Genomic DNA, 17,689 nt, shown 5'->3' with positions numbered 1-17,689 from the left:
TTAAATGTTGATGAAATTCGATTAGCATCATCACACCAACCCAAATAAAATGAAGAAGAGATGCTGAAAGATGTAATGTGATCTGTCATCTGTTTACCAGAAAACCGGTGCGTATCGATCCCCAGTCTGAAGTTACATCCGCTGTATCCCCTATGGTGTGCCGTCTGACTGTGCAGCGAGCGAAAGAGAAATGGAGGAGTGGAACACAGACACACAGAGAGAATAGGATAGGCGATACACACACACGCCATAGTGGCCGGGAGAGCTTGGAGCTTCGGCAGCACTGTCGTCTGGTTGAAGTTCTTTTAGTTCAGGAATGGCTGCCTTTGAGGAAGGAGTTCAATACGGCCTCTCTGCGCACGGCCACTCCAGCGAGAACAAATCGCTGGTTTTCGTGAAGCTCACCGATTCGTCGTTCAAAGCCATTGAGGAATATCTGAGGATTAAGGTGAGACAGAATTGTTTGACAAAAAAAGGACACACAAATATGAAAAGAAAATAAATTATAAAAAAAAGAGTTAAAATACAGCAGCTCCGGATGTTTCGCGACGTGGAAAAAACGTCGAACCAAAAGTCGTGTGTGTGTGTGTGTCTGTGTGTGTGTGTGTGCTCCCCTTAAGCGCCCGCAAAGGAATCTCCCAGCTCTCTCTCTCTCTTTCTGTCTCGCACACCAATATGGCCAAAAAAGGCAATGTTCATAATTAGATAATTTCTTCTCAGTCTCCTCTTTTTGCCCCCCCCCCTCACGTTTAAACAAAATCGACACAATCGGTGTAACTGTGTGTGTGTGTGTGATGTGTGCGCCAGCATTTTGCCCGAGATTGGCGTACGTTGTCAGCACAACGATGGCGGCCGACATGTTTCTTTATTTTTCCATTCTTTTATCGTTGATGGTGTGTGTGTGTGTGTGTGTGCGAGAGTGTATATATATGTGCTGGTTGAAAGAAAGAAAAAAAAAGAGATTTTTCTTTTTTCTTCAAAAACTCGGGTGTGTGTGTGAGTGTGTCGCTCTGGGCGATTTTCCGTGGCAGCTGCCGCTAGTGGCCCCTCTCTTTCTCTTCGAGTGAAAACGTCGAGCATAAAAGAAATTACAATCCCCCCCCCCCCCCTTCTTCTTCTTCTTTCCCCCCCTTCTCTTTTTTTTTGTACGTCCATGATGGTTGCACCAAAAGAATCAAGTCAGGAGCGTGCGGATTTTTATTTGTAAAATATTTTTTGACTTTGCGATCGAAATGGCCACATGGCGATCGACATACCCCCACCGTTAGAATCCTCAATGTGAATTCACACACAACACCGATAAAAAGAAATTTGATAAGAATTTTTGTTAAGTTGTTGTTGGAAAAAAAGAGAGCTGGTGAATCCTTTTTTTATTGCGGTGGCGCTACAAGTGTTGTGTGTTGTGCTACCCGAGAAAAAGTGACGGTAACTAAACTGTTTTCGTGTTGTTTGTCTTTTCTATTTCAGTTGAAGACGTCACAACATCCCAGTGTACAATTCCTTGGCAATGAAGGGGTAAGTTCTACTATTTTATTCCTTATTTGACCTATTGGTGGGTGGGGGTAGAACCCACGCGAAAAAACAACAAAAGAAACCGGTCGTGTCGTGACGCAACAGGTTGACGTAGGTTTCCGGATCGTCGTTCGTGTGGTGTGTGTGTGTGTTGGCCTCTTTCAGTCGACAAAAATTCCTCGTCTCGAAAAACATTCTCCCGTTAGATCAACAGGAACAATCGAAAGCCGCATTCTCTCACCCTAACTATTATAACCATAATAATTTGATATTTCAGGAGAGGAAGTTTCAAGTTTTCAAATGGGTTGGATTTGTTTTTCTTTTCTTTTTTAAGTCTTTTTCTTATCAGAGAGCTCCTTACTTTTTTTCTATTTTATCGTTAGTTGCCCTTTTGGCTCTTTTTGGTCGACAGAGGGACTTGGCAATATGTCGGACGGCCAAGGTCGGATGAACTTTGGCGTCGTCAACATCCACCACCACAGTCTCCCCGAGAGAGAGCCCCGAGTCCATTGGCCTCTTCCATCACTCACTCACCACCCACTGGATATAGGAAGGAAAATATAAAATAAAGAATAGATGTGTGTCTAGCTTTGTTAACTGCTAGTAGGGACAGCAGCAGCTTTTTTTGTTCCCCCCAACTCACCTTGTAGTGGTGCCAGTCTGGAAGACTCCAATCTAATTCTCCTGTTTTCTGAAATGAAGAGAAAATGAATTCACGAACTTGACGAAATCTTATTGGCCTTGCTTATCGAGGTCAGCAAAGCACAGTCCTCTCTCTCTCTCTTGGGCCAAAATCTGGTTCTTGGAAGCAAAGCAAATAGCAGCGGTTACCATTTTCTCTTCTCCTGTTCTCTTTTGCTCGTTATATTATGCACGTGGCGGAACGGAAAACGGTCCCCCTTTTTGTTCGAGCTGGGGGGTTTGTTACAGAACAGAACTTTATTGTAGGATTCCATTTCGATGACAATACCCTCCCCCACCCAGGAGGAGTTGCATGGGAGGGTGCCCTCCTCCTCCTCAGTCCCGGTATACGTGTGTGCAGTCACAGGCAGACGACTTCCTTATCTCGAACGAATGTACAGCGCCTTTTTTTTCCTTCTGCCATCTATCGACCGCGCACATACGAAGGCGGACGCGTAATAATCCAATTGACTTGGGATGGAGTGACGCAATAACCGAAACCCTCCCACCCCCTCTATCTCTCCCGTTCCAAAGTTATCACGTGAACAGCGGCGCACACACCACGGGCCAAAAGAGAGGCATTCAGGCAAGCACAGCAAACTCTTTTACTCCAAAAGTCCTTGATTGTTGCTCTGAATGACCTCGCCAATAGGGGGGTTGGAGATCCTTGCAAGATGGAAAACCAATCTCTTATCTTATTCCACACGAGTCGACTTGATAGGCAGAAATATCATCCGCTCCTTCGTTCCGCTGCTATCGTCGTATTAGCCAATATTCTACGGACACCTCCGATGCAAGGTTAGAAAGTGAAGTAACAGCGGACAGGAACAAAATTGAATCGGCCTTTCTCTCAGACCAAACCAAACGCAATCGCCTTTTGATGATTTGTGTTTCTGTTGAATGGAGAGAAAGTTGTGCTCTCTTCTATGTGTCACACACCAACATCATTAGGGGTATTTGTGGGATTCCATTACAATCCCAAAAACGAGTTCCCCTTTTTTGATCAAGGGTGTGGCCATTGCGGACCCGAGGCAGTTTGAATTGTATTTCATCTTTTATTTTCCACCTTGATCTTTTAGGCTTCTTAGTGGGAGAAGAAAAATTTGTGAAGGTCTACCGACATCTGGTTGTAGAGAAGCAGGAAAGAATCTAACGCTATAGCTCTAGGTTAATTAACACCCATGTCAATGGCCTCTCTTTTTCCAGTTGTCTCTCTCTCTCTCTGTGGACCGAAACCAACCAAAATTCTACCTCCGTAGAAAAGAAAATGGGGGAAGGCGGAAGTTAAGGGGGGAGATAAAGGAGCTTTACCTGAAATTTTATGATGGCACTTTGATGACATGATGTGTGACGTGGTGGTGCACAGACAAGTGTGGAAAAGAAAAAAAAGAGAGAGACTGGAAAAATGTCAAATTTTCAAAGATTGTCAAGGTGAACTTGGGTGCGGTTTCCACGTACTCGCCAACAGAATTTCCCTTCTTGTTCTTGATTTATATATTTCTATTTCTACTTGGTTCTACTGGGCTTCTTGTTTTGGGTTTTTTCAAAATTTCAATTGGCCTTGATCTTATCGAGGATTGAAATCTTCTCTCACAGTTGAGAGGCGAACCTCTTTACCTTCACTTACTCCCCTTAACAACAACAATTGTAGAAAAAAGAACCCGACTCGGTTTTTATCTTTCTTTTGTCGTTTTAATCATCTTTCTAAGCTGAGTGATGAATTTTTCCAAAAAAAAAGAGAATACAGAAAATGGCTTCGTGATTGTGTCTGGGGAGGATTCCAAACTCTCCTTTTAATAAGGCTAGGAGAAAAGAGAGGTGGTTATTTGGCTGGCGTGAACGACTGTCTTTATTGGTTTTGGGTTCCTTTCACTTTTGACCCGCATGGGGTATTGCAATACTCGGCTCAGCGTCCATCTTTGAGCCAGGATAATTCTCTCCTCTTTTTATTTTTCCCAACGAACTATAGGGATTGAGGTACCGAGTGAAAGAGAGAGAGAGAGAATAAAGGTCTGGGGATCTGTCAAAAAGTCTGCTGGCTATATACTTATAATCCCCTTTTTTTCTCTCGTAAAAAGAAAAGAATTGATTTTTTGGTTGTCATTTCCGCTTGGCGTCACACTTGAAAACGAGGAAGTTGTGATGGCGATTTTTGCGCGCAGTGTGCGACTTCTCCCATTTTTCTTACCTCAGAAGGGAAAGTGGTTTATGTCCGTCGACTTTCCAAAATTAGATCACGCAGGCAGCTGCGTTTGCTGCATAGCAATAGTCGATGCAATTGTTGTTGTCCTTATTCAACCCGAGCGACTACTATCTAGCCTCGTTTAGCATTTTAATGGCCACCTGTCATCGTTTAATCATCATATAGGACGACGCACTCACACACGCAAGCAGATGTTCACGAAACTGTCGAATGAAAAAAGGGGGGGGGAATAAAAGAAAATAAAAATTGTACATTGAACAAATATAATGGGGAGAAAAAAAGAGCAAAGGCACAGGGACGTTGGGAGGAGGCGGCCGGGTGGGTGACAAAATCCCCGATTTGCTCCGCGCTCTAGTGACCCGCTACATGTACGAATGTCTGCCTAGCTGTGTGTGTGTGTGGCGGCGCTACATTTTCAAATTTGGAGCGTGACTGAAGCCGACTAAAGTCACGACACACACGTGTGTGTTTCACGAACATCCTGGATATACCCTGGAGCTCTCTTCTTCACGACTTCTTCTTTCTTCTTCTTTTCATTTCTCCACTTTTCGGTGATACCGTTGGCGACGAGGCCGACTGCTGCTGCTGCTGCCAGTTCTCTTCTTCGTTAAGCATTTGCCATTTCCTTTTTTATATTTTTTCGCTGGTGGAAAGATGTTGTCTTGTGTCTAGCTGACTGACCGGGAATGACCCATTTGGACATGCGGCAGCAGCAGACGACTCGGGGGTGGTGGTGGTAATAAGCGAAAAAAAGAAGCAGCAATGCGTAGGTGGCGGCGGTGGTGGTGAAGTGTGACGTCACACATAAAACGAAGCGAAAAGTAGCATAGAACTCTCCTCGAGCATTTAAGCTCGAAGCTCGGCCGTCCCATTTTTCCGGCTGGCCAACAACCACCACCACCAACTTACCACGACCGAGCGGCCGACCGTCGTCTCTTTTTTTTAAAAAGACATTCCGAGTGTCTCGTTCTTCTTCTCAGTCGCCGCCTCGGACTAACGGATCATTCCCTCTCTCTTTTCTCTCTCACACACCCAAAACCGGGCAAGGACGTATACCGTTCTCTCTCTTTCTCTTTGCCTGGGATATTTCTGTGTGTTTTTTCTTTTTCTTTCTTTCTTTCGTCGTTGTCTTCTTCTTCTTCTTCATTCTCCCTTCGTGTGTGCGCCCCTTCAACGATTGACCTACTTGTCAATAATTCTCCTTCTCTTTTGCATTTCTTTTCTTCCAACACTTTGATGATATTCCCCTCATTCGGTTTTTTTTTCGCCCAATGCCCAAATATTTCCCCTGCCCGGTGAGGAGGATAAAGTCGCGAGAAAAGTGCGAACACGAATTGAGAGACTCCAGGAAGATGTCGGTGGGTTGCCCGTCGTGACACATTTGGAATCAAGTCCTTATCCCACACAGCTTAATCTATTTATAAGAGAAACAGGGGGATATGGGGCTAAAGGTATATAAAGGGGAGCGGGATCTTTTGTTCAACGTTTCCCATAAACTCTCGACAATTTATTCGTCTTTTATTTTCCGGGGTTATTCCAGAAGGGAAAGGGCCTTTTTTTTTGTGTTATTTATTTCAAATTGGAAAAAATACAAAAAATGAAACTTTCTATGTTGCCTAAAAAAGAGATGGAGGAGACAGTCTCTTCCTGTATTCATTGGCGCACCTGAGAGAGAAGGGAAAAACAAAACAAAAAGAGACCTGGGCAACGGTTATCGAGTCTGGAGTATTTGACTCGGGTCCACCAGCCTCTCTCTTTCTTTTCTATTTCTCTTGTGTCTTGGATTTTTGGTTCTGGATTGTTTCCCTTTTAGCTCCGAGCTTTCTTTCTAACCTTCTCTGCGAGTAGCCCACTGCAGCAGCAGCAGCAGCGGCGGCCTGATTTTTCTCGTCGAGAGAGAGTCTGGCAAGGGGTTTGAAAAGGATCTGCAGAAAAATATAACAAAAAGGAGAATCAACATGGCAACGAGGCTGGCGGCCATGAGAAGAAACAACACATCAAATGTAGATCGACTGTTATATGCTGCTGCTGCTGTATGAGCCGCCACGTCATGTGGAAGATGATGTTAACAGATGGCGTCGATCGAACTAGGAAATTGGAATAGTGTTCCATCGTAATGATCGTCGCCGGGCAGCGTTCGCTCGGTCTCAATTCCCCGTTTCGAGTTTTTCATGTCATTTTATGAGCGACTTTTCATTTCTTCTCTTTTTATTTTTATGTGTTATTATTGTGTAACCCAACTCTGATAAAACTAACTTGTTTCTTTTTTTTCTCTCCATTTTCATTATTTTTAGCGGCTGTGGTTTCCTAGCGCGGAGGAGGGTCGCGGCTCGGCGTTCAGTTTCAACCTGTCGTCGTCGTCCGTGGCGGGCGGTCCCCAAGGCAGTTTCGAGTGCGTCCAACAATGCGGCTACCAGTCGCTGGAATCGCTCGGCGTCATGGGTCTCAAGATGAACATCAAAGCCAAAGATGACGTCTACGAAGCCACGCGACAACGAATGGCTGTCGCCGAGGAAGAGAGCAAGAAAAACTGGTACGTTACACACATTTCATTAGACACTTTGACGCCTCCTTTTGAACCCCTTTTACCTCCGAGGTAACCTGCATTAAATATTAGAAACGAAACTACAAATCATTACACCGAACGAACGAAAGAAAGAAAGAAACACGAACGGCGCCTATGACGGGCTCGAGGCGCTGGGTGACGTCATCCGTTCTCATTCAAAGAGTCTCTCGTGGAAGTGAAAGGCTTTTGGGCTGCCGACCGAAATCTTGCGACATTGTTTTTCCGTTCGGTTTTTTCTTCCACTCGAGTGCGGAATTTAGACCCTCCCCCACCAACCAAAAGGGCCCTAGTACCATGACCAATAATGCGTCTCGTGTATTGGTGGCTGCTTTTCTTTTATTTCTTTAATTATGTCAATGTTTCCAAGCAGCGAGTCGTTCTAAACACAGACCCTCGCATAGATAGATGGATGGGATACACACACGTACGTGTGCAACAAACCTTCGCAGAGCCCCCAAACGAACTTCAAGGTTCTTGTCAGCTTGAGGGGGCTCTCTCTCTCTTCTCTCTAGACAAATAATTCCAACCCTGTGGATCCGAATAGCTGAGAAATGAGAACCAGAATTGGATATTTCTAACTCGTTTTATTTGCGTGTTTGCTCTTGTCCCTCTAGTCTCCACTCTACGCACATATTTTCAGATGATCTGATGGCGTCTCCATGGCCTTGCCCAATGGGCTTCGCATCCAATTTATTTTTTTCACTATTGTTATTAAAAAAAAAAAGAAGTAGCCAAAAGCCAAAGAAAATGAATTTGAGAGTTTGTGAGTGGCAAGTTGATTCGCTTTTGCTACAGCGCTAGGCTTGTTAATTCAAAATTTTTATTTCCTTCTCGTCCAGTATAGTTTTTCTACGACTTCGCTTGTTTGTTTAGTTGCTTATAGGCATCTCTGTGCGCGTCGCAAATACTTTGGTGGGCAACGCCTCCTGGTGGTTGTAGCGTCACAATCTGGAAATGCGTCACCGCCTCTCTTTTTTTTTGGTTTTTTGTTCATGTGTTATCTCTGAAGTTATTTTCTTTTTGTCTCGCTCTTTCTTTCCCATTCTGGCACCTATCAGCCGAGAGTATTATGACGACGTTTTTAACATTTTGGGCCGTGGGTATTGCGACCTACGTGACTCGGGTCTGGCTATTATTTTCTGTGTGTTTTGTTTTTGTTGTTGCCTGGCGGACTTTCTTTATCTCGATTGAACAAGACGCACAATCGAATGTGTTTTATTAAAAAGACAGAGAAAAAAAGTTGTGAGCCGACACTGTCGGCTGCCAATGATTGCCGAAGATGACGTTGGACAAGTTGCGATTATCTAACAAATAATTTACTCATTTTTCTCTTTTTTCTCTCCCATTTTTTTCGGGTTTGTTTGGGGTCGATGTTTATAGCACTCGTGTGATAAAACTCGCCTGTGGCCCTGATATTGGTCGCGTAGTCAAAATCAGGAAGCAAGCCGCTGCCGTCTTTCCGCCTCGGAGGGATCGAGGCGACACGTCGCCGCCCACCTCCGGAGGAGGAGGAGGAGTCCATCCGACGTCACAGCATCATCACCACCACCGGGGCGGCTCGTCTTCTTCATTGTCGTCGACGACCGCTCCGTCTTCCTTATCCTCATCTTCGTTATCTTCCCTCTATCCGTCGTCCACGTATCACAACAGCAGTAGCCATGTACAGCAGCAACAAAACGGAAGTGGTGGGGGAGGTCTCGGACGGAGTAGCACGTCTTCGCCGTCGCTGGGCGGACAACGGACAACCAGCAATGCCATTAGTCCCCTGCCGAGATCCGCCGCCTCGCCATCCTACCCCACTGCCTCCTCCATTTCGTCCAACTCGTCAATGACATCATCTTCCAGTAAACTTTCTATTTTTTCTTTTCCTAATTTAACTATGGCTGCTGGGCGTACGAGAGAATTGTTTCCAATCCGATTCGCTCCGCCACTTGTTTTGCCCAGTTAGCCACTACCCTCCGTCCAGTGACATTTTACCAATTCCTTGTTATTGTCTGTGTGCAATTGCAGCATTGAAAGATGGATACGCCAATGGTTCGGGTTCTATGGTGGAAGCCAATCCGGATTTGATGAAGCGGCCGCTTCGCGAGAGACTCATTCACATGTTGGCCATTCGATCTTACAAGAAACCCGAACTCGTTAATCGATTACACAAAGGTAAGTCTTTTTCTGCTTCTAATTTGATCGTTTGATTGACGTGAAACATGACGTTAGTGTCTCCACTTTGTGTTACCCCATTTTCATTTCTGTCTTCTTCTTCTTGATTCAGAGGGTCTCAAGGAAAAGGACAAGAAACTGATTATGAACGTCTTGTCTGCCATCGGCTTGATGAAGGATCAAGCGTACCACCTGGCGCGGCATATCTGGAACGACGTGCACGACGACTGGCCATTTTACACGGACCAGGAGAAGCAGATTCTCAAAAGGTAATGGCGTGCAATCAAAGTGAAAGTCTTTTTTTTATGTTTTAACTCTCTGCGCTGCACGCCCTTTTATTTATTGAGGGGCGAACGAATGAACGAAAAAAAAAACCTGTTCTCTCTCTGTCTGTTTGCCATGGCTGCCATTCTCTCTCTGTGTGCGTGGGGAGTGGGAGGGGGGACTGGTCTGACTGCTGCTGCAATCTGGGCCAGTTTGGCACGTCCTGCCTTTGTGTGATACGCCGTGAGGGCGAGGGGAATTGATGCTTATGTGCCTTTTTTTTATTATTATTTATTTTTCAACTAAAAATTCGAACCGGATTATCTGGTTTGGCCATCGTCGGATGTCGATTCAGCTATTTGTGTGTAATCTGATCGAATAAGCTGACTGAATCGGCGACGACTCAATGGACGGGAACAGAATGCATTGAAAGAGAATTGAGGACGGCCGTTTTGTAAAGAAGAAGAAGATTTCATTTTTTTTATTCGTTGAAATGAAATTCTAGTGACCGATTTCTCTCTCCTTTTTTTTGGAAAGTCGATCGGTCCGGCTCATTTCACTTTTTCTTTTTTGGAGCACGTTAATTGAGATTTTGATTCAAAAAGGAATTAATGAAAGAAAGAAAAGAGTCAAAGGGAATGATTGATTGCATTACATGGGTGTTGTTTTGTTTGTCGTTGCAGACGGAAGCCGCAGAACTTGACGCCGCCGGTGAGTGATTCGAGTAGCGGAAGTGGGCATTCGCCACCATCTAGTAGCTTGCATTCGAACGGCTCTCCGGTCGGTTCGTCATCGTCGCTGTCCTCGTTGTCCGCCATTCATAACAATAAAACAAGTGCCAGTCCCAACGGTGGTCTAGCGAGTGGCGGCCTGGCCACTGGTGCCGCACCAGAGAAGCGGGAGAGAGGCGAGAAACGGCCGAGTCAGCAAGTCTTGGCCGGACTCGATGCTCTGGACGCGGCCGCTGTCGAAGCGGCCGCCAAGGCAGCCAAGAAGCAGAGGATCTCGCTCTACAAGAAACCCGATTCGAGTCAATCGACGCATCATCACTCGTCCGTGCCCGATTCTCGCAACGCTCAACAACAGCAGATGGCACCCGCTAGGTCTAGTTCGTCTCTTAAAGTGCGTCCCTCTCCGCCCAGCCATCACCAACAACAACTGCAGCAGCAGCAACACTACCACAACAACAACAAGGACAACAACCACCATCACCAGCAACAACACAACCAAGTGCAGCAGCAACAGCCACCGCAGATGCCCCCAGCTCATCAGCAACACAACAACAACAACAACAACAACCATCACCACAACCACCACCGATCGGAGAATCACAATTATTACAGACCTGGAAGTTTGGCGCTGTCGACTTCGTCATCGACTCAAGCGACGGCCGTGGTGTCGACGCGGGTCACGTCGTCGACGGATGGGCCCGACACGCCCAACTCGAGTCCCGACAGCATGTCGGCCGATCACATGATGGACACGACGGACGTGAGCGTCGGCCTGTCAGCCTCGACGACGCCAACGGAAACGGATTCGGAGCCGTACACTCTGCAGTACCGAACGATCGTCTCTGGCGAGCAGCGCAGCCGCTACAAGGAGGATTTCAACTCGCAGTACAACGAGTACCGCAACCTGCACAAGGCCATCGACAAAGTTTCCAAGCGTTTCTCTCACCTGGAAGAGGAGCTGCGACAGCAGGACGAAGGCACCTCGGCTTGGCAGGTAAAGACAAAGACAACGACGTAAATTTGTGTGTGTGTTTTCTAATTCATGGCTAATGAACTCGGGTTGTTTTGAATCGCGCAGCGCATCAAAAGTCAAATCGTCCGCGAGTACAAGGAGAATTTGCGGGACGCCAAGTACCGGGAGGCGAAGCGACGGTTCCATCACCTTCACGAAAAGTTGGCCCACATTAAGCGGCTCGTGCTGGAATGGGACACGACCCAGACCTGCCGTTCTTGACCCCCCTAGTTTGTTTGTTTCGATCGTCCCCCTATCTCTTTTGATGATGGCGATTTAGTCAATCCCTCTCTCTCTCTCTCCAGCTCCCCAATCCTCTCTTTGATAATGATTCCAATCGAAATTATTCTCTTTTTCTTTTCTCCACTTTTTTCTCTCTCTCTCGCCCAGATTCTTTATGAAAGAATCACCTCCCCCCTCTCTCTCTCTCTTACACAATCTCTCTCAAAGGCCGTGGCTCAACAGATTGTCGGTAAAGAAGAAGTTTGTTCATATTTAATTCAAAACAGACAACAAGCAAACACACACACATCATCATCAACACAAAAAAAGAAGAAAATCGAAAAAAAGACAAAATTTAGTTGAAATTTTTTTTTTTTTTAGGTTTGCTCACTTAATCATTGGGGGCCCTTAATATTATTTTTCCCCCTGTGTGATGTGGTTTTGGCAAACGGGGTGGGGACGAGGTGTGTAGCGGTGCACTCTGTCGCAATTGTTTTTTTTAGAGGGGAGCACGACGAAATCACGACAATAGGAAAAAAAAAACGACTCTAATCATCACGTCATTTCAACCGCGAATATCGATAATACCGTAAAACCCATGGTGGATTTAAAGATTGTGTGTGTGTGTGTTTGTTTGTTTGTTCATTTTTCTTTTTCCTTTTGTTTATTTGCCTGCGAAAGATCGAACGAGCGAGCGTTTGTTTGTGCGTGTGTGTGTCTCTAGCTTAGATTTCGAGAACCCATTTAAATTGTTGGCTGCATATTGTTGATATCATCTCCCCAAATCCCATATAATAGCTTGATTTTTTTTCCCCCACCCCGTTTTTCTCAGTTTTTTCTCTCCTTGATATTCTTCTGATTCATTTCTAGGGGGAGGTTGTTGTCGGGGTAGTACGTACAGTACCTTATTATCATTATTATTTTCCAAACGAAATCAAGAAAATTCCTCGCATTGGGATGGAATTTTTTCTTTTTTGAATTAAAGCTTTTTCTTTCTCTATTTGCTCGCTGTGTCCAAAAGTCGATATAGATGAGGCGGTCGCCATTTTTTTTCCTTTTTTTTTTCCTCCTATTCTTCGCCGACAGGAAAAACAGAAGAAGAGGGAAATAACTGTCATTCCCTCCTCCTATACCCCACCATTGAACAGCATTTTCTCTTTTGTCCACACACACAGACAAGACACACAACACCTTTGAAAACAAAAAAAAAATTGAACTTAAATTTTTTTTTCTTATTTGGGTTGTTTTCTACGTTTTTGGCTTTCACGTCGTGTACACTTTTGTCTTTCATTCGCGCACCATCCACCAAAATTGTTTTTTGGTCAAATCGCTCCCCTCTTCTTATTTTTCCCTTCATTCTTTTCATTTCCTGCCCTCCCATGCCCTTCCCCCCAAGGTTTAGCCATATATAATTCCAATTTTCGACGTGCCCTCCCCCCCCCTCCCCCCCACTTTTCTTGCCAGGTGATATATAGACATACCCCCCGTTGATTTTCGTTCAAGAGAGACTTACTTGTAACACAACTACACTACCCTTCCCTCCTCCACTACCAACCGCCACCACCAAATGATTCCGACATCATCCACTTTTGGATGGCTATTTAAACAAATGCGGGAATTTCAAAAATTTGTTTCTATTTTTGGAGGGAGATTTAAAATCCAAAAATAAAAAAAAATATTCAATAAATTAACAAACAAAAAAAAATAGTGTGGGGGAAGAATAAAAAGAGAGAAAAGTCCATATTTTTGGGAGGGGGGATTAGTTTAAAATGCAAAAAAAAAAAATACTTATTATTATTATTATTATACAGATTATCTGGGTACTCTCTCATCTTTCTTTCTGGGACGTTTTTTTTTTTTTTTTTAAATAAGATTTCGTCGTTTTCAGTTGTTGAATTTGTTTTCGTCTTAACGGAGTCGATGTGATGAGGTCACAGCCGGAAGATGCAAAAATTGAATTTGTAAGGGAGGGAATTTTAGTCTTTTCGAATCCGGGCAAAATTTCTGTGAGATGAAAAATTACTGCATGCCTAAAAAAAAACCAATCTTATCACTTTTTATCCGCTGGATGTTAAATGATGTGGCCTTGTTCGATCGGATTTATATTCGCGCCCTTATTTTTCTTCAATTACAATTACTACGAGAAAGTTGTTCCAGACAATAATGGAGGCCGGTGTGTGACGAATTCTTTCCAACAACACAAAAATCGGGTGGATGAGGAGGAAAAAAATGTTTATGTACGAAGAAAAACCCAAACACTTGTTTTCTCCTCTCTTTCTCTCTGCGCTATTGTCTTTTTTGGGGGGCTGCTAAATGAGCAGAGAGAAAGGAAGAAATGCAACGTTTTTTTAAAGAAAGACCAAATGTTGTTTTCTCTCTCGTCGGCTGACGTTCAACTTCTGTCATTTTCTCGCTCCGCCATTCTCTTTCGACTGACTACTACTACTACACAACAACAACAACAACACTTTTTCTCTATCTCTCTCTGTCTGTCTGTCTGTCTCCTCCCGGAAGCCTGTTATCTATATCATTGAATGTATACATTTTTACACAAAAAACCTGTGGTGGTGAATTGATTGCTGAGATTTTTGTTCCACTTGTGTGTGTGCGTATAATAATGGTTCAGAAAGCCAAAAAAAAAAATACAAGAGCATCTAAAAATGTCCTTCGACTTCTGGTTCTTTTACTTTTTCATTTTTGAAACTTGTGTGTGTGTGTGTGGGTTCGCGTGCTAGTTTTATTTATTCAGGCTAGTGCAGGTGGCCAACACCTGTCCTAGAAAATGGTTAAAAAATTTACATGATTTCGTACCTTGTTGACATTGAAAACCTGGCAACGTTGTGAAGCAAACTCGTGAAGCAAGAGAAAATAACAACATCTTAGAATTTCACAATACTTGATTAATTTCTGACTATGGGATTATTATTATTGAGAAATCTGGATTGCTAATGGGCCAAGAGATTATTCCTGTTTTCCACATTTGATTTCATTAATGGGAAACAGTTAAGAAATGGATCAGGCAGAGAACAAAATGGAGAAACTTGAATTTGGAGAATGGAAACTCGAACGCCTCCTGGGGTCTGGTGCTTTTGGTAAAGTACTCTTGATGATAAATAGACTTACAGGAGAAAAAATTGCCGTCAAAAAGATCCATCGAGATTCTCCCTTTGTCGCCGATAACAACTGGGACAAAGAACTGGACATTCTCCATCATTTAAAACATCCAGGTATAAAACTTGCTACTTGATTTGACACTTCGCTGTTAAACTTATGCAATACCTAACAAAATTTATGAAATACAGGAATAGTTGCTTCTCTACCAGTTCCTCCAGATCTTAGATCTTTAAGTTGTGATGCACCCATTCTCTGTATGGAATACTGCAATGGAGGGGATCTTCGTCAAGTACTCAACAAACCAGCCAATTGTTGTGGAATTCCTGAAAAGGATGTTGTAGACATCTTACGTGATATTTCCAGTGCTGTTGTATACCTTCATTCAGTCAAGGTAGTACATAGGGATATAAAACCAGAGAATGTGGTCATTCAACAGACGGAGGAAAAGGTTCGATTAAATTCAGGCATTGATAATTTCTTCCCAGGATTTTTACCTTTTCGATTATCACTCTTTCTTAACAGAAATTTTACAAACTGATTGATTTGGGCATGGCAAAAAATTTGAACAAACAAAGTCTATGCCATACATTAGTCGGAACGTTGCAGTATTTGGCTCCCGAGCTTTTTAGCTGCGAGAAGTACAACAATACCGGTATGTCCTGAGACAAAAACAAATTTAAAAATTCCAGGTGCGTGCAACATTATTAACTTGTATTTGATTTCAGTTGATTATTGGAGTTTGGGAGTCGTCATCCACGAGTGTATTACAGGAGTTCGACCATTTCTCCCTGGCCAGCCCCCTGTTGTTTGGTATTCCGCCTGAATAAATAATACAGTCACAGACTACCAATGTTTGGTTCTTTGGCGGTTGTAGGATGCAGCACGCGGAACGGAAAACGCACAGTGATATTTGCATTTATTCACACCCAAGCGGTGAAATTGTTTTCTCCCAAAAGTTATTCAAGGAAAATCATTTGAGCAGGTAATTACATGATTGTGCTATTTAAAAAAAATATATATGTTAGTATTGCAACTTAATGAAATTTTTTTTTGTAGTGTCGTGCAAGCGCAAATGGAAGAGTGGTTGAAATTGATGTTGGAGTGGAACCCTGCTATGCGAGGTCGTCATTGGGTACCTGATGCTAGTCGTCCACCAGGACCTATCGTGGCTTTCGGCTTATTGGAAAAGGTTCTAACTACTGAGGTTGTATCCATTTTCTGGGTCGAGGGCCTTGCTCTGTTATCCTACACCGTCAGCGACGACGTTACCATGGAGACTTTTCACGAGTGGATCGAACGGGACACCGGCATCAGCCCCCGATATCAATTGTTGGTTCTCCCAAGAGGATATGCGTCGGATTCGGGGAAAAACGCTAGGCAATTTTTCGGCAGTGAGGAGCTCGGGAATGTTTGCCTATTCTCCAAGTTTAACGACGGATCGGAATGCAAGTTGACGCAAGTATATCCGGAATTCCTGGAGACTATGCTAGCGAATCCAAGAGAGGAATTCGAGTACCGAATTCAGAAACGAATGTGGGCCCAGTCTGTCTTCTTTATCAATCATCAGGCGACACTTTACCGAAAGCTGAATCACGCTCTGAAAATTCATTCGTACGTTTATTTGCTAACCTTTTTTCAGTTGCCTAAATTGCTGCCCGCCAGCTTACGGTATTCACTTAACATTTTTGTTTTATAATTGATAGAACGTACATGACGGTGAGAGCGTCACTGTTGAAACAACAAACTGATTTTATCAATGGGGCCCTTCGTCACGCCGTTTCACGTCACGATCTTTTCACCAGCAGCTTGAAACAAGACCAGTATAATTACAAGTTGCAAGCTCAAAGAGGAGGACTGCGTAATGATTTATATCGATCCAGAAACCACTTATTAGTTTTTATTTTAACTTTGTTGATTTTTATTGCTTCAACAGCCTCTTGTACTTTGCTTGAAAAGTGGAACAAAGAAGAAGTTACTTTAAGCAACAAGTTGGCTGAATTGCAATCGAGATGCACCACGTTGGAACAAGTGGTTCAGCGCACGGTATCTGGCGTAGCCGAAGCTGCTAAATTGGCTGGGGTTTTCCTAGCCAAACCCTCCGTCGCCTTGGATAACTGTAGCCAATTAGCTCTTGAACTTTATAGTGACCTCCAGAAGCGTTCGGCAGAGCAGAAACAGCAAATGGAGAATAACGTGGCCATGACTAAAGTCGTGGTAAAGGCATTTAAAAACCGTAGCCAACTCTTCACCGATTGTTTCACTCAAATCAGGTTTGTTCGAATGGTTTTTCTTTGGTCCTGGTGTTTGTTGAAATTAAAAATTCTTTTATTTAGAGTGGTGGAGAAGGCTTCGGCCGACGTGGACAGCTTTTTACCGCAGCTAATTGTTCTGAAGAATGAAATAGATCAGTTTCAGGATCAAATTTTCGTGTTTCAAACCTCACGGCAGAACGATGTTTGGACCCTGCTCGAACGCGCTGTAATTTCTTGTGATTACAGTCTTTTGCCCTGGCATCTCATAATTTATTTTGCAGGTTACGCTGTGGCAGCGCACGTCCATGATAAATCAACCGCATGCCGCTAGCGAGCCCAGCCTTCTCAATATCCCAAGCTTAAGTCTGAGAGAGGATGAAGCTCGTGAATCAATGGTCGTCATTCAAGAAAACCAAAGTTTGCGCTACCAGTAAGTTTAACCGTGTTAATGCAATAAGTAGGACCACCAACCGTACAGTTCCATCTAAATACGAATCTTTTCATTTCCTTTTCCCTTCGCTTCTTTCATTAGAATTCAGGACACACTCAGCCGAGGATTGAGCGCAACTTGTAACACGACACCGCATAGAATTGATTGGAATTTTTTGAATGACTAGCACAGCGTAATTGCTGTATTTTTCATATTGTTATTTGATTTCATTTTACAGACTCTAGTTGTTACTTCTTTGCAATAACTGTAGGTGCCTTTTTGTGTGTGTTGGCAACCAAAGGATGTTGGGTTTGTTCTGATATAAACTTCTTGTTTTATCTTCGCCATGTTCAAATTTAGTAACGGAAATTAACCCCTTTAATTCTATTCGTAACGGTCGATTGTTGAGTTTTGGGCTGGCTACAGTTTCAATGCAGCCACCGTAGTAGGCCATGCAGTTCGCCGAGGCCAGCCGGCACTTTGCGCTCCGACAACCAAAAGCTATTGTCTCAATAACTGTGTCTATGTGCACCGAGCAATTATTT

At 43.8% G+C, this 17,689-nt stretch overlaps 2 protein-coding genes across 3 annotated transcripts; both read left to right on the top strand.

Annotated features, from left to right (window-relative positions):
- The first annotated feature begins 195 nt into the window (after positions 1-195).
- Positions 196-14,013, top strand: LOC124194655 (RNA polymerase II elongation factor Ell-like). The gene is made up of 8 exons (XM_046588937.1): positions 196-448; positions 1,468-1,515; positions 6,691-6,929; positions 8,343-8,806; positions 8,973-9,119; positions 9,232-9,388; positions 10,067-11,108; positions 11,193-14,013. The coding sequence occupies exons 1-8, from the start codon at positions 317-319 to the stop codon at positions 11,346-11,348; spliced, it is 2,385 nt and encodes a 794-aa protein (XP_046444893.1). The 5' UTR covers positions 196-316; the 3' UTR covers positions 11,349-14,013.
- Positions 14,014-14,080: 67 nt separating this feature from the next.
- LOC124194656 (inhibitor of nuclear factor kappa-B kinase subunit alpha-like) lies at positions 14,081-17,487 on the top strand. 2 transcript variants are annotated; one of them, XM_046588940.1, is made up of 11 exons: positions 14,081-14,575; positions 14,651-14,910; positions 14,985-15,114; positions 15,188-15,272; positions 15,337-15,444; positions 15,519-16,073; positions 16,166-16,320; positions 16,396-16,732; positions 16,796-16,940; positions 16,996-17,144; positions 17,247-17,487. In XM_046588940.1, exons 1-11 carry the CDS (start codon positions 14,359-14,361, stop codon positions 17,329-17,331), a joined length of 2,226 nt encoding a protein of 741 aa, XP_046444896.1. In that variant the 5' UTR covers positions 14,081-14,358; the 3' UTR covers positions 17,332-17,487. The 2 variants fall into 2 exon arrangements, with proteins under 2 accessions (XP_046444896.1, XP_046444895.1); XM_046588939.1 differs by having other exon boundaries at positions 14,113-14,575; positions 16,166-16,732.
- The last annotated feature ends 202 nt before the right edge of the window (positions 17,488-17,689 follow it).

This window comes from Daphnia pulex, chromosome 5 (genome assembly GCF_021134715.1).
Source record: "Daphnia pulex isolate KAP4 chromosome 5, ASM2113471v1".
Classification (NCBI taxonomy): Eukaryota; Metazoa; Arthropoda; class Branchiopoda; order Diplostraca; family Daphniidae; genus Daphnia; species Daphnia pulex.
Note: the sequence above shows the minus strand (reverse complement) of the source record. Positions and strands in the feature narration are given on the sequence as shown.